General features: G+C 41.5%; 1 protein-coding gene across 2 annotated transcripts; it reads right to left on the bottom strand.

Moving 5' to 3' along the window:
- Nucleotides 1–3,768: 3,768 nt before the first annotated feature.
- On the bottom strand, nt 3,769–10,922 carry nup50 (nucleoporin 50). Of its 2 annotated transcripts, none has more exons than XM_085435844.1 (8): nt 10,759–10,922; nt 8,453–8,531; nt 8,289–8,372; nt 8,001–8,211; nt 6,718–7,365; nt 6,351–6,435; nt 5,539–5,657; nt 3,769–4,616 (listed from the first exon to the last, which is right to left on the bottom strand). In XM_085435844.1, exons 2-8 carry the CDS (start codon nt 8,519–8,521, stop codon nt 4,417–4,419), a joined length of 1,416 nt encoding a protein of 471 aa, XP_085291970.1. In that variant the 5' UTR covers nt 8,522–8,531; nt 10,759–10,922; the 3' UTR covers nt 3,769–4,416. The 2 variants fall into 2 exon arrangements, with proteins under 2 accessions (XP_085291970.1, XP_085291971.1); XM_085435845.1 differs by lacking the exon at nt 10,759–10,922 and adding an exon at nt 10,320–10,703.
- Between the last annotated feature and the right edge of the window lie 221 nt (nt 10,923–11,143).

Genomic DNA, 11,143 nt, shown 5'->3' with positions numbered 1-11,143 from the left:
ACTTTTGTTGTGATTATATGAATAAAACTGAATTTACAGAAAATTTCCAACTAACAAAACGAGAATCTATTAAAGTCATTTTGAGAGAAATCTTGAATTATTTTAACTGGTGCAACATCATAAAGGCTAACGTTGAGTAATCCTGATGAAGAAATTCTCATATTTTATTCCAACACTCCAGAGTATTCACTAAATAGTTTTAACTTTTATCTGTATGTACGTATGATTGAAAGCAACCCGTCTATAACATTTTAATGGTAACTTTATGACAAGTGTTTTTAATACTAGCATTTATCGTCAGCGCTGAAGGAAATTTTTTAAAAAGAACTTTAGAACTTAAGATTTTTCACAAGTTTGTGCCATGAGTTTTCTTTCTGTTGCATTATCTCATTAAGCTCATTAAAAATATTCAGTTTAAAAAAATAAAACTTATTGTAAAATTGCAGTTCATGAATTGTTACACAAAATTATTTCAGTATTTAAATACTTGACTAAAATTAAAATTTTAAGTCCAAAATCTTTGAGTCTACTTTAAAGTTCAAATTAAAACGAGTTTGAATACAGATACAGCTTTAATTCTGATGACATGTTCAGTTTGGGATCATTTCAGTAGGACTTGTTGAACCATGATTCAGTATTTGACCCCGTCCTCGTGTCCTCGTCTTTATACGAAATCACTTTTTCGACTTTTCACGTCGACTCACTAAAGCGAAAAAAGGTAAAAGAAAAAAAGCAGCTTATAAAAACCAGCTTTTACTTTTTACAGATTTATTTTCAAACCTGCGGCTGAAACTGGACGAGACTTGAAAAACTGCTGAAGTTCCAGACGAAACTTTAAGGGAACAAAAGAAACTGAAGCAGCCGGCTGTTGATGTTAAAGTGACTCCCGGTTTTTGTCCCTCTGAGCTCCCGAAGCCTTAAACACACTGACTGTGTAACATCTCCTCTTTTCACTTCCTGTTTCTTTAAACTCACCTGTGAGACGTTTTAGACACACCAACCAGCCCAGGCTTCGAAGCGTCACCTGCTCCTCACCTGCATCATCAGAACACCAGAATCAGAATCACTCTGTGTGACTCACAGCGACTCCTTTTTCTATGTTTCCTGTGAAAACTTAATCTTTTTGGATGTTGGAAAAAGTTACAGCTGAGAAATGTTTTAAGAAAACTGGAACAAATTCAACACTGTAAGGAGGGGAGGGGGGCTAAAATTGAACTGAGTCTAGGTAAGTAAAAATTTTAGTTTTAAGGGCATTTATTAAAGAAAACTGCTTTTACCTCCTGAATGGAGAAAATCTCAGTAACCTCCTAAAAGTGAAATCAATTTTACTCTAAAATTTCAAAGAAAAATGAATCTGTTTTTAAAGTAAGTCGTACCTTGAGAAAAAACTCCAACTCTGATCCAAAGTTTGTGATAAAATGATGTAATGTTATCATCTTACATTATTAAAATTAGTTTTAGATATTGGAAAAAAAATTTTCAAGAATACACTTTGAGGTTTTAATGATTTGCATGTACGCTGTACTACAAACACCTGGTGTTTTCAGGTTTGAGGGTGGAGTCAGATCAGCTGTTGGTGTTATTGATCAGATGTCATCAGTATTGGTTTGCTCTCAGATGAAGCCATCGTCGCTCAGAGTGTTTTCCTCCGTGTCGTATTGCACCTTTTTCTTTGTGTCAGTGTTTTTGATGTAGTTTATAGATCTCCAGCTGAATGTATCCACGCTGATTAACAAGCGCTTTAAGTGAGAGACGTTTGACGGACTGTGACGGTTTGCACTGTAAAACGCTTTTACAGCCTTTTTGGAAGCAGTTTGTTAAACTTTCTGTTGACGTGTTCATGCTTCCATCACAGCTTTTGTACACAGACACACTTAATGTGCATGTTTCTGTCTCTTCCTTTGTTTCCAGACTCTCTGTACATTCTCCTGCATTTATTTACTGAAATACACATTAGCAGAAAAACACCTCAATGTCAAGTCGTCTGAATTCAGCCCCACAGTCACAGGTCATTAAGGTGGACTTACTACAGTTACACTGAGCTGTGGTGAAGCCCTTCAGTGTAAACATGCTGTGTTAGGTCCTCCCCCTTTAAATACACCCTCTGCAAAAGCTGTTTTTTCTGGTTGACCAGCTTTTGGAAGCCTGCCGAGGACCAGGTGTGGCTGTAGTAATGAGGGCACCAAAATAAATAACAAAAAAACACTTTCCTTCCAAAAGTAGAAAAAAAAACTGTCTTAGAAGCCTTGGATCACAGGGATTACTGTACACACGCCAACCTCAACTGGCCATGTTAACATCCACCACTGGAACTGTAGTGTGCAGAAGTCTTGAACCACTGCCTGTTTCTTTACATTTTTCTTCCTGAAGGTCTTTCAAAGTTCTTTGGACACTGGCGGCTTTTCCAGGTCTTATACTCGACAGTATTCACAGGAGTGTGTTTGTGTTAAAACACAACGCTGACCTTTCACTCACGTGTCTACACGAAATAGACGACTCATTTGTTTAGATCACTGTTTGCCAAATGAAATGCAGTGGAAGATTATCTGGTTCCACCTGATTCTTAAGTGACCGGTGTAATGGGCAGAACAACTACATTCTCTTCCACTAGAGGGCAGTACAACTTCCTGCTCTAATTAAATGGGTTGCAAACTGCCAGTAAAACAGGCGACAAAGAAATTACATAGTGAGTGCGACAACACAGGGCGTAATAGCAATAGATAAATATTTTTTGGGGAAAAAAAGGTCCTGGAGAAAATTCCAACCCAGATAAGCCCATAGCATGAGTAGTGGTCACAAGAAAGCAAAATTGGTATAGTGGGGAGAAATCGATCCGATTCTGCTGGTGCGCTGGGAAAAATTATCAATATGCATTTTGTGACATTTGTTTGGTGGTGTGCCGTGTGATTATTATCATTTTTGTTAATGTGAAATATGTGCCGTGGTTCCTATATGTTGGGAAACACTGGTTTAGATTAAAATAGCAAACAACACTTTGACATAATATTTCTGCACCAGCAAACTGAAAACAATACATGATGTGCACTGTCCTTAAAAGCTGAGTAAACTGGACAAATGGAGGACAAAAACAAACAAAAGACAAAAAGTGTCAGGGAAAGGCGGACTTATGAAAATGACACAACTGGACTGAAAATCAGAGGAAAACTTCTGATGGAGAGATGGATCGAAATCATTTTCAGTATGTACAGGTCATCAGGTGAGCTTTATTAAAACTGATGAATTATGAACATACACACATCTGATCAGCAGCAACATCACAATGATCCCAAACACACTGCCAGTGCAGTAAAAACACACCTGATAGTTCTGTGTTTCTATGTAAAACAGAATTATCCAAAGAAGAGCTGTGAAGCCTGCAGACGCAGAGATGACAAAGTTCAGACTGAAGAATAAAGGTACTTACATCAAAACTGTTTTTGCCTTATATTCTGTATTTTACATTTTTGTTTCTACACTTCAATAAATCACTGCACTGAAATGAAGCGAGTGCAAGAGTTTTCTAAAACTAAGAATGAGCATGAAAGTGTTACCTCATGTTCACGTGTTAAAGGCAGAGTTTGGGTTGCTTGTCGGGCGAGAAGATGCTTCATGCAGTTTTACCTCCTGATGTTGGCAGCAGTTCTGGTTTAAAGCTTGATTTCTCCCGGGACTATTAAACTGGAATTATTCTCAGCACTCAGCCCGTCAGGAGGGCGGTGCTAGATGTTTGTGGAGGTGAAGCAGAAATAAAGACAACAGAGGAGCCGCTTGTTTCGTTTCCTTTTATTCTCCAATAAATGTCTTTACAAATGTTCTCAGATGATGACGGCATCTGGAAGGCCGAGCTGAAGGCCACACAAAGGACACTTGGAAAACGACAGTCTGTGTTTACAGAGAATAAACGCCGCGCTCTTCGGGGGAACATTCACTCCAAGTAGAAACTCTGCCGACACAATAAATAGTTTCCAGAGCAATAACACAAAAACACTCAGCAGACACACTCTAAGAGGAAATGTTACTGCAGGTATTTAATTTGTAAAACCAAATCGACTGGCCCGTTACTTAGAGCGCTCCCCAAAAACTGCTCAGGAAGTCACTCGTTCAGTCACTCGACAGATTCAAACCGTAAAACTGAAGCACTACGAGTCTAACAGCAGCGGCGGCGATGAACCGGAGGGAATGTAGGCGACGACCTGCTTCGATTGTTACGATTCAAAGAAATGATTCACAGTTTGACGACCAATTCGTTGTGATCAGACGAGGAAACGACGGGGGTGTGTGCATGTGTGTGTGGATAAACCGGCGCGATGAAGAGGTCAGTGATTCCACGTGGGAGGGGGCGGAGTCTGAGGATGACCACTGCTAAAACCACTGCGGAGTCTGCTAAAACCCTGGGGGAGGTGGGGCGGGGTCAGCTCAGGCTTTCTTCTCTTCAAGGATCTTGTGGAGCTCGTCGGCGTCCTCGGAGGTTTTGACCCGAATCAGCAGGGGGACGGGGGTGGTGGGGTTCTTGTCGTCAACGGGCGGATTTGGCACGCACACCACCATCACGTTATTCTTCCCCACCCGAGTGCATGGCATGGATGGCTGCACGATGATGTTCAGCAGGATGTTTCCTGGAGGAGGAGAGAACGTTATACAAGCAGAAGACCCGGCTTTAAAATTAATATTTATATTTGGTGACTTGAAGATTTCTAATTTTGTGTTTTGTGTTTATGTTATGCTAACACAGCTGTTTCGCTAGCAATCATGTAGCACATCATTATTTACCAGCTGGTCCAACAAACAAAAGTGAGCCTTATAGTGCGGAAAATACAGTACAAAGAAATATTTTATTAGTGTCCTTCAGCGATTCCTGTTGGTTAATCTGCAGATTATTTCTGAATCTGTGGATTTGATGTTTGATAAAAATGGAGGTTAAAAGCTGTACCAGTTCCAGATCTTCCAGCTGTTTGTGGAAGAAGTTTCACTTGCTCTCAATTTAAAGCTTTATCTTTGATATCGTTGATTAGCTGCAGTAATCCTGATCGAGTCCTTTCATGTCATCAAGGATTTGATCCGTTTTCATTGTTGAAGCAGCAGTGCTTGTATCTGACCAGCAGGTGGAGCAGTCTGATCACAGTTCAGACCTCATGAAGAGGAAGCTGCTGAATGTGGATTATTTTTATGCTTTTAGGTGTTTTGGATGTTTCTGGGCCTAAAACCTGAAGCTCGACATATTAAATGTTTCACTGTTGTAGGTTTGATGCGGCTTATTACAATTATAAGTGAGCAGTTATTGGTTACACCACTTTAAATGGTCTGTGTTATTTCAGATTACACTTTAAAGTCTATTTGTGTCCCCTTTGTTTTTGTTAGGACTAATCTGACACAGTGACCATCCTGACAAACATCACGCACGTTTGATTCTTTAAACCTGATCATCTCTGACATTAATGTGTTTGTTTGATTTAAAGAAAAAAATCTCAAGTTGGATTGAATATTGTGATGACATCAGATGTTTTATATAAAATCAATCTGTCGACGCGATGCTCTCACCCAGGTTGGTATCGGCTCGGATGATCATCTGAGTTTTCCCCTCGGTTGTCTTTTTGAGGTGCAGCGTTCCCACTCCTTTATCTTTGAACTCCGACTCTTTCTTATAGAACATTTTACACCTGGAAGCAGAGCAGACAAGAAATTAATAAATTACAAATCACTTATAATTAAATAAACAGGATTATTTTTAAAAAACAAAGTTCAGAGTCGATGGGACACTTTCAGGGTTTTTAGTGATGAAGATTTAAAGTCTGCTCTCTAAATCTTACTAAGATGGAGGAAGCTTACAGCAGGTTGGAGATTCCTCCATCAGCTGCAGGTCAAGTTCATTTCTCATTGTGTTCTTTTAAAACTTGCTGGAAGTTTGTATTTCATGACTACAATAGGATAACATAATGATCTGTCTGCTCCTCTCTGAGAGGAGGTGAACTCCGTGAGTGCAGGGAAAGGACAAACAGCCAGGGAGATGAGAAGCTGAACCAACAGCTGGAAGCTACAGAGCTACAGTTTCTCACTTTTTTCTAAGCCCTCTCCTTTTCCTCCATCTTTGTCTAAAAATGTGATCCAATCAGCTCCAGCTGGCTTCAAAAGCATTACTAAGCTCCTCCTCCTGATAACCTTCAAGATGCAGTGTGAAGTTAATTTTTATTAAATAATTTGACTGAAATTCATTTATTCTAACTTCACTTGTATTCACCACAGCTCTGAGTTCTGTGCACAACGCTGCTCCTGTTTCCTCCTTTTCAGATTGATTTCTATGTGAAGCTGAAGCTCGACCTGCAGCTTCAGGGTGAAACATTTCAGAAACTTACTTCTTGGAGTAGAAAGCATCGTCCTCTTTCACCTCTTTGACCTCCGGCTTGGGCGGGTCTTCCGACTCCTCGTCACCGTTTTCGTCTACAAAAAAAATATCAATAAAATTAAATAAAATATAAAAATTATATATATATATAAATATAAATCACATCATGTTTTTTCCTTTCATGTTGAATCTTTGTCTTTCAAACTGCTGATAAAATGAGCACTGATTAAGTTTTAACTGATTTATTTAAACTATTTAAAATCATTTTCAAATAATTTCCAAACTCATCCCATTTGATCTTCACAGTAAAAAATATGAGACAGAATCTCAGCTTTAAAACTTAGATATAACTTCATGTATTTGAGTGTTTTGCTGACCTGTGGGTTGAGCGTCCTCGGCTTTCGCCCCACTAAAGGACAGCGGAGCGGCTGATCCTGGAGCTCCGAACACTGAGGTCTGACTGGAGGAGGAGGAGGAGGACGAGAAGGAGAAGCTGGGGGGATTCGATTTGTTCCCTAAGGAACCCAGAACTGAGCTGTCCACCTTCTTGCCAAAGTTGAACGTGACTCCAGCAGGGATTGGAGCGGCGGCGGAGCTTTTCTCCCGTGTTGATTCGTCCGTTGTGTTTTTGGTGAAGGAGAACAAGGCAGCAGGAGTGGAGGTCGCTGAGCTGCTGCTGGAGGAAGATGAAGGAGGAGGAAGAACTGCGGCCGTGGCTGGCAGCGTCCCTCCATGCTTCTTCTTCTCTTCGGAGCCTCCTTCAGCTGATCCGCCGCCATACTGGCGCTCAATGCTGGCCAGGTGGCGCTCGTAGTCCCTGAAGATGGGGTTGAGGTCGCACAGCGGGTTGTCGTTCACGTGTTTGGTGATCCAGTCCCGCACTGAGCAGTTGAGCGCCGTGAGCTGCCGGCTGTACTCTTTATTGCTGCTGGAGCTCTGACTCGCACTGGTGGCGGAGCCATTGGTCTGCTTGGTGGCAATATCAGTGGCGGGTTTAGCCGAGGATGGCCCGTTAAACGTCAGACCTTCGAGGAAGGAGAAAGTGTTAGTGATGGCAGAAAGCTCAGCTTAGGAAGAAGGAAGCAGAATAAGAGAGTTACACGGGGCGATCGTGGCTCAAAGAGTTGGCAGTTCGTCTTGTAACCGGAAGGTTGCCGGTTCGAGCCCCGGCTCGGACGGTCGTGTCCTTGGGCAAGACACTTCACCTGCCGCCTACTGGTGCTGGCCAGAGGGGCTGATGGCGCGATATGGCAGCCTCGCTTCTGTCAGTCTGCAGCTGTGGCTACAACTGTAGCTGCCTCCACCAGTGTGTGAATGAATAGTGGAATTGTAAAGCACTATATAAATCCATCATTATTATTATTATTAAAACAAAGAGACGGAAAATTTGGTTTTTTAAAATCGATCATAAAGATGAACTGCTGTGAGCATCCTGAACACATTTTACACCCACAAGAGATCAATAAACTCATCATGTCCATGTCTTAGCATTTTTAAAGCTTCTAAAAACTAATGAAGACATTTTAACACAAAAAGAAAGCTCATTTATGGATCACATTCAAAGGACGAACAGGAATCTGAGCTGAAACTATGGAATGGCACATAAAGAGGAAATAGTTTCCGATTAATAACTGATCGAGCTGATCAATGTTTTGCTCACCAGGTGCAGACGAGGACGCTGCAGGCGAGGCGAAACCTCCGAAGGAGGGCGTGCCGCTGTTCCCATTCGTCAGGCCGCCGAGGCCTTTGAAGCCTCCGCCATTCCCAAACCCGGAGAACGGAGTTGGAGTTGGAGCTGGAGCTGAGCTGCTGCTTGCCGCCGCGGTCAAGGAGAAGCCTTTAAAGCCTTTAAATGCTCCACTGCCCTCGTTCTGAAACAGGGAAACACTCAGATTACTTCATGATTATAATCAGATGCAACAGGTAAACAATGGTTTTCTCCTCGTACCTCGGTTCCAGTGTTTCTGCGTTTGGCCTTCTTGATTGCTCGATTCTTAAGCACATCTTCACTCGCCACTGAAAACGTCCCGGCCTGAAGGAGGACAAGAAAGTCAGACTCACATAATTCCAACTTCCTGAAGCCAGACTTAGAGTTTCAACATGGCCTCTTACCTCCTCGCCCTCCTCCTCCTGATCCCAGTTCCTGTCCGTGAGCTCCTTATCAGCGATCCTCTTCGCCATCCCACTGGCTCTGTAACAAAACATAAGAATTCAGTTTGTGTTCTCTTTCATTTTTTTTCCAGGGTTTAGTGCGTCTTAACCAGCATTTTACAGAATTGAACTGAATAAGAAGTAGAAAAGATTCAGAACACAAAAACAAAACAGGATTATTATTGATAACTATTGATTAACCAGCTGGTGTAAATCAGATAACAGAGCTCAGTTTGTCTATTAGCACAATTACTCAATTTTATGGACAGTTTGTTACAATTACTATTTAATCTAAACTATTTTAGTTGACTTTTCTTGTTAATATCACTACTGTTAACATTTTTCTGCTCATCTTCTAGATCTGGCTCAATGCTCCAGAACAGAAATCTGTGGAAGAATCCACAGATGTCCAAAGTAGGGCTGCCACAAACGATTATTTTGATAGTCGACTAGTCACCGATTATTTTTGCGATTAGTCGACTAATCAGATCATCATCCATTGGACGTAAAACGTACAGCTTATTGCACCAGCAGCATCTGCTCTTATATAACTATCATTAGCTTACAGCTTTAAGTGTTTAAGGTATGTGCTAACTAAAAATAAAGACAAGATGATAGTTTGTTTCGGTGAAGTTTAATAAACTCCTTGCTATCTAAAATATAACAGGACACCGGAGTAGATTCTCCAGCATCTCACACTTCTGATAATCAGCTGTCTGCTTGACGTTTATTCAGCTGTGTAAAAACTATAACTTTAATCTCAGCCAAACCGATTTACTCAGGAACAAATAAAATACTAAAAAAAAAAAAAAAAAAAAGCCAAACAATAACATTTTTAAGTTATCTAAGTGACTCATATGTTTAACCTGGGTAGCGAAAGACGGCGGTGGGTTTGAAAACAATTTGCCGGGAGTCTGGTGTTCTCACGGCTCTAGTGACCTAGCCCCCGGCTAGCTATCGAGCTAGTGGGTAACAGACGTCTCCGAAAACGTCGGAGCGCTTTTGAAAATATGTGGTGTCCTGATAAACTGAGCAGATATTTAAGGTTTCCACAGCTACATTCCCGCCTGAAAATATGTTAAACGTTTATTTTGTGACCCAGAAAGAATAATAAGAGTAATATTAAAACTAACTAGCTGCCGCCATTGTTGGAAACTGAGCTGGGCCGCGCTATGAATTCTGGGACACAGCTTCTTCTTCTTCGGGGTTTAACGGCAGCTGGCATCCTTGTACATGCAGTGCTGCCATCTTCTGTTTCAGTCCGTTATTACACTCTTAAATCCTACTACATATTCCTGCGTCTTTTGTGATCTTACAAAGCTTCAAACGACGCGTCGACTATTAAATCAGTCGTCGACGATTTTGATAGTCGACGTAATCGTGACTAGTCGACTAATCGTGGCAGCCCTAGTCCAAAGCTGCCCACAGACTGAACCTTAACTTACTGAACCTGAGCTTTTATCTCACCTACTTTCAGTATTACTTCACCTGAACACACCACTCTGCTTTTTCTCCAATAAAACACCTGATATTCAAGTGAACAGGCAACAGGTAACAACAGGTGTAAATCTGAGCTTTGGATGGCTATTCTGAACATTTAAAGGTTTCACCTCAAAATGTGAAACAATAAATTGAGCATTTTGCTAAAAGAAAGTAGTGCGTCAAATGATAAAAAGCTCCAAATTCTTTACAGCTTTTCGCCAAAAACCCGGCTTCATTTGGTGTTTAGTTATTAACGGAGGCCGATAATCACCGATTAATCGACTATAAACCGCTGTGGTGGAGCTGCTGTTCGAATATTCTGGATGGTGTAAAGGTTGAAACATACCTGTGAATTCCTAGTGCGGTCCAAGGAAAGCTGATGTTTAACTAAATCAAATGCACAGGGTTAAGCACTCCTGTCAGGCAGCCTTTATCCGGGTTAACCATCAACTAGCCTGATTCGGTTAGCGCTTCTTTCCGGGTATAATCAATCACCTGTGTACCTGAGCCGAGAGATTTTCTAACAAACGTTTTACTCAGATTTCCGATTACTGAAAAACTGGCTCCTGATAAAGTGGCCTACCATTACCGGAGAACACACCGAGGCCACCTGGCCTGTCCACTCCGGTGTCTAACATCATGTTCTGGCTGTTAGCCGCGGAACTAAACAAGCAAGCTAACCGGGCCGCTCACAAGCAGCTAATGTTAGCCAGCAGGCTAATGGCACGAGCTCCTCTCGTTTCCGGCGTTTAATGATTTTTTGTTAACAGGTAAATGTGACGCACCTTGTCTGTAACGTAAAGTCCGGTCTCTGCCTCCGCGCGGCTCTGACAGCTCCAGGTAACGTCTGGCTGAACACCTTAACAGGTAACACCGCTCTGTGTTTTTGAACAAACCTCCTTACGCCGCCATTTTACAGAGCGGTATATTCGCATGGGTTTGCGCGGCCCACTTTTCACGCATGCGCACCACAAAGCGGCCTTTAGTCTGGGAATTGTAGTCCATATGTTTTTTAAAACGATAATAAAAGGTTAAAAAAACGCAAAGGTAAATGCATACTACGCACATAAATTATATTAAATATTAAATATGTCACCGGTGATTATTTAACTTTATATGCAGGGTGAAGGGTCTTGCTTAATGGTCACAAGCCCTAGTGACTTTCAATCT

This window comes from Copadichromis virginalis, linkage group LG17 (genome assembly GCF_057382275.1).
Source record: "Copadichromis virginalis isolate Kocher_CV1m ecotype Utaka linkage group LG17, C_Virginalis_male_GT1.1, whole genome shotgun sequence".
Classification (NCBI taxonomy): Eukaryota; Metazoa; Chordata; class Actinopteri; order Cichliformes; family Cichlidae; genus Copadichromis; species Copadichromis virginalis.
This window is presented reverse-complemented; position numbering and strand designations above follow the sequence as displayed.

What these genes read in the sequence shown, in the direction of transcription:
- nup50 (XM_085435844.1), bottom strand. Translation starts at nt 8,521, where the DNA reads ATGGCGAAGAGGATCGCTGATAAGGAGCTCACGGACAGGAACTGGGAT. An exon ending in AGCGTCCTCGTCTGCACCTG is followed by an intron (nt 7,366 to 8,000) that starts GTGAGCAAAACA and finishes CCTTCCTCGAAG; the next exon opens with GTCTGACGTTTAACGGGCCA. An exon ending in CGAGGACGCTCAACCCACAG is followed by an intron (nt 6,436 to 6,717) that starts GTCAGCAAAACA and finishes TTTTTTTTGTAG; the next exon opens with ACGAAAACGGTGACGAGGAG.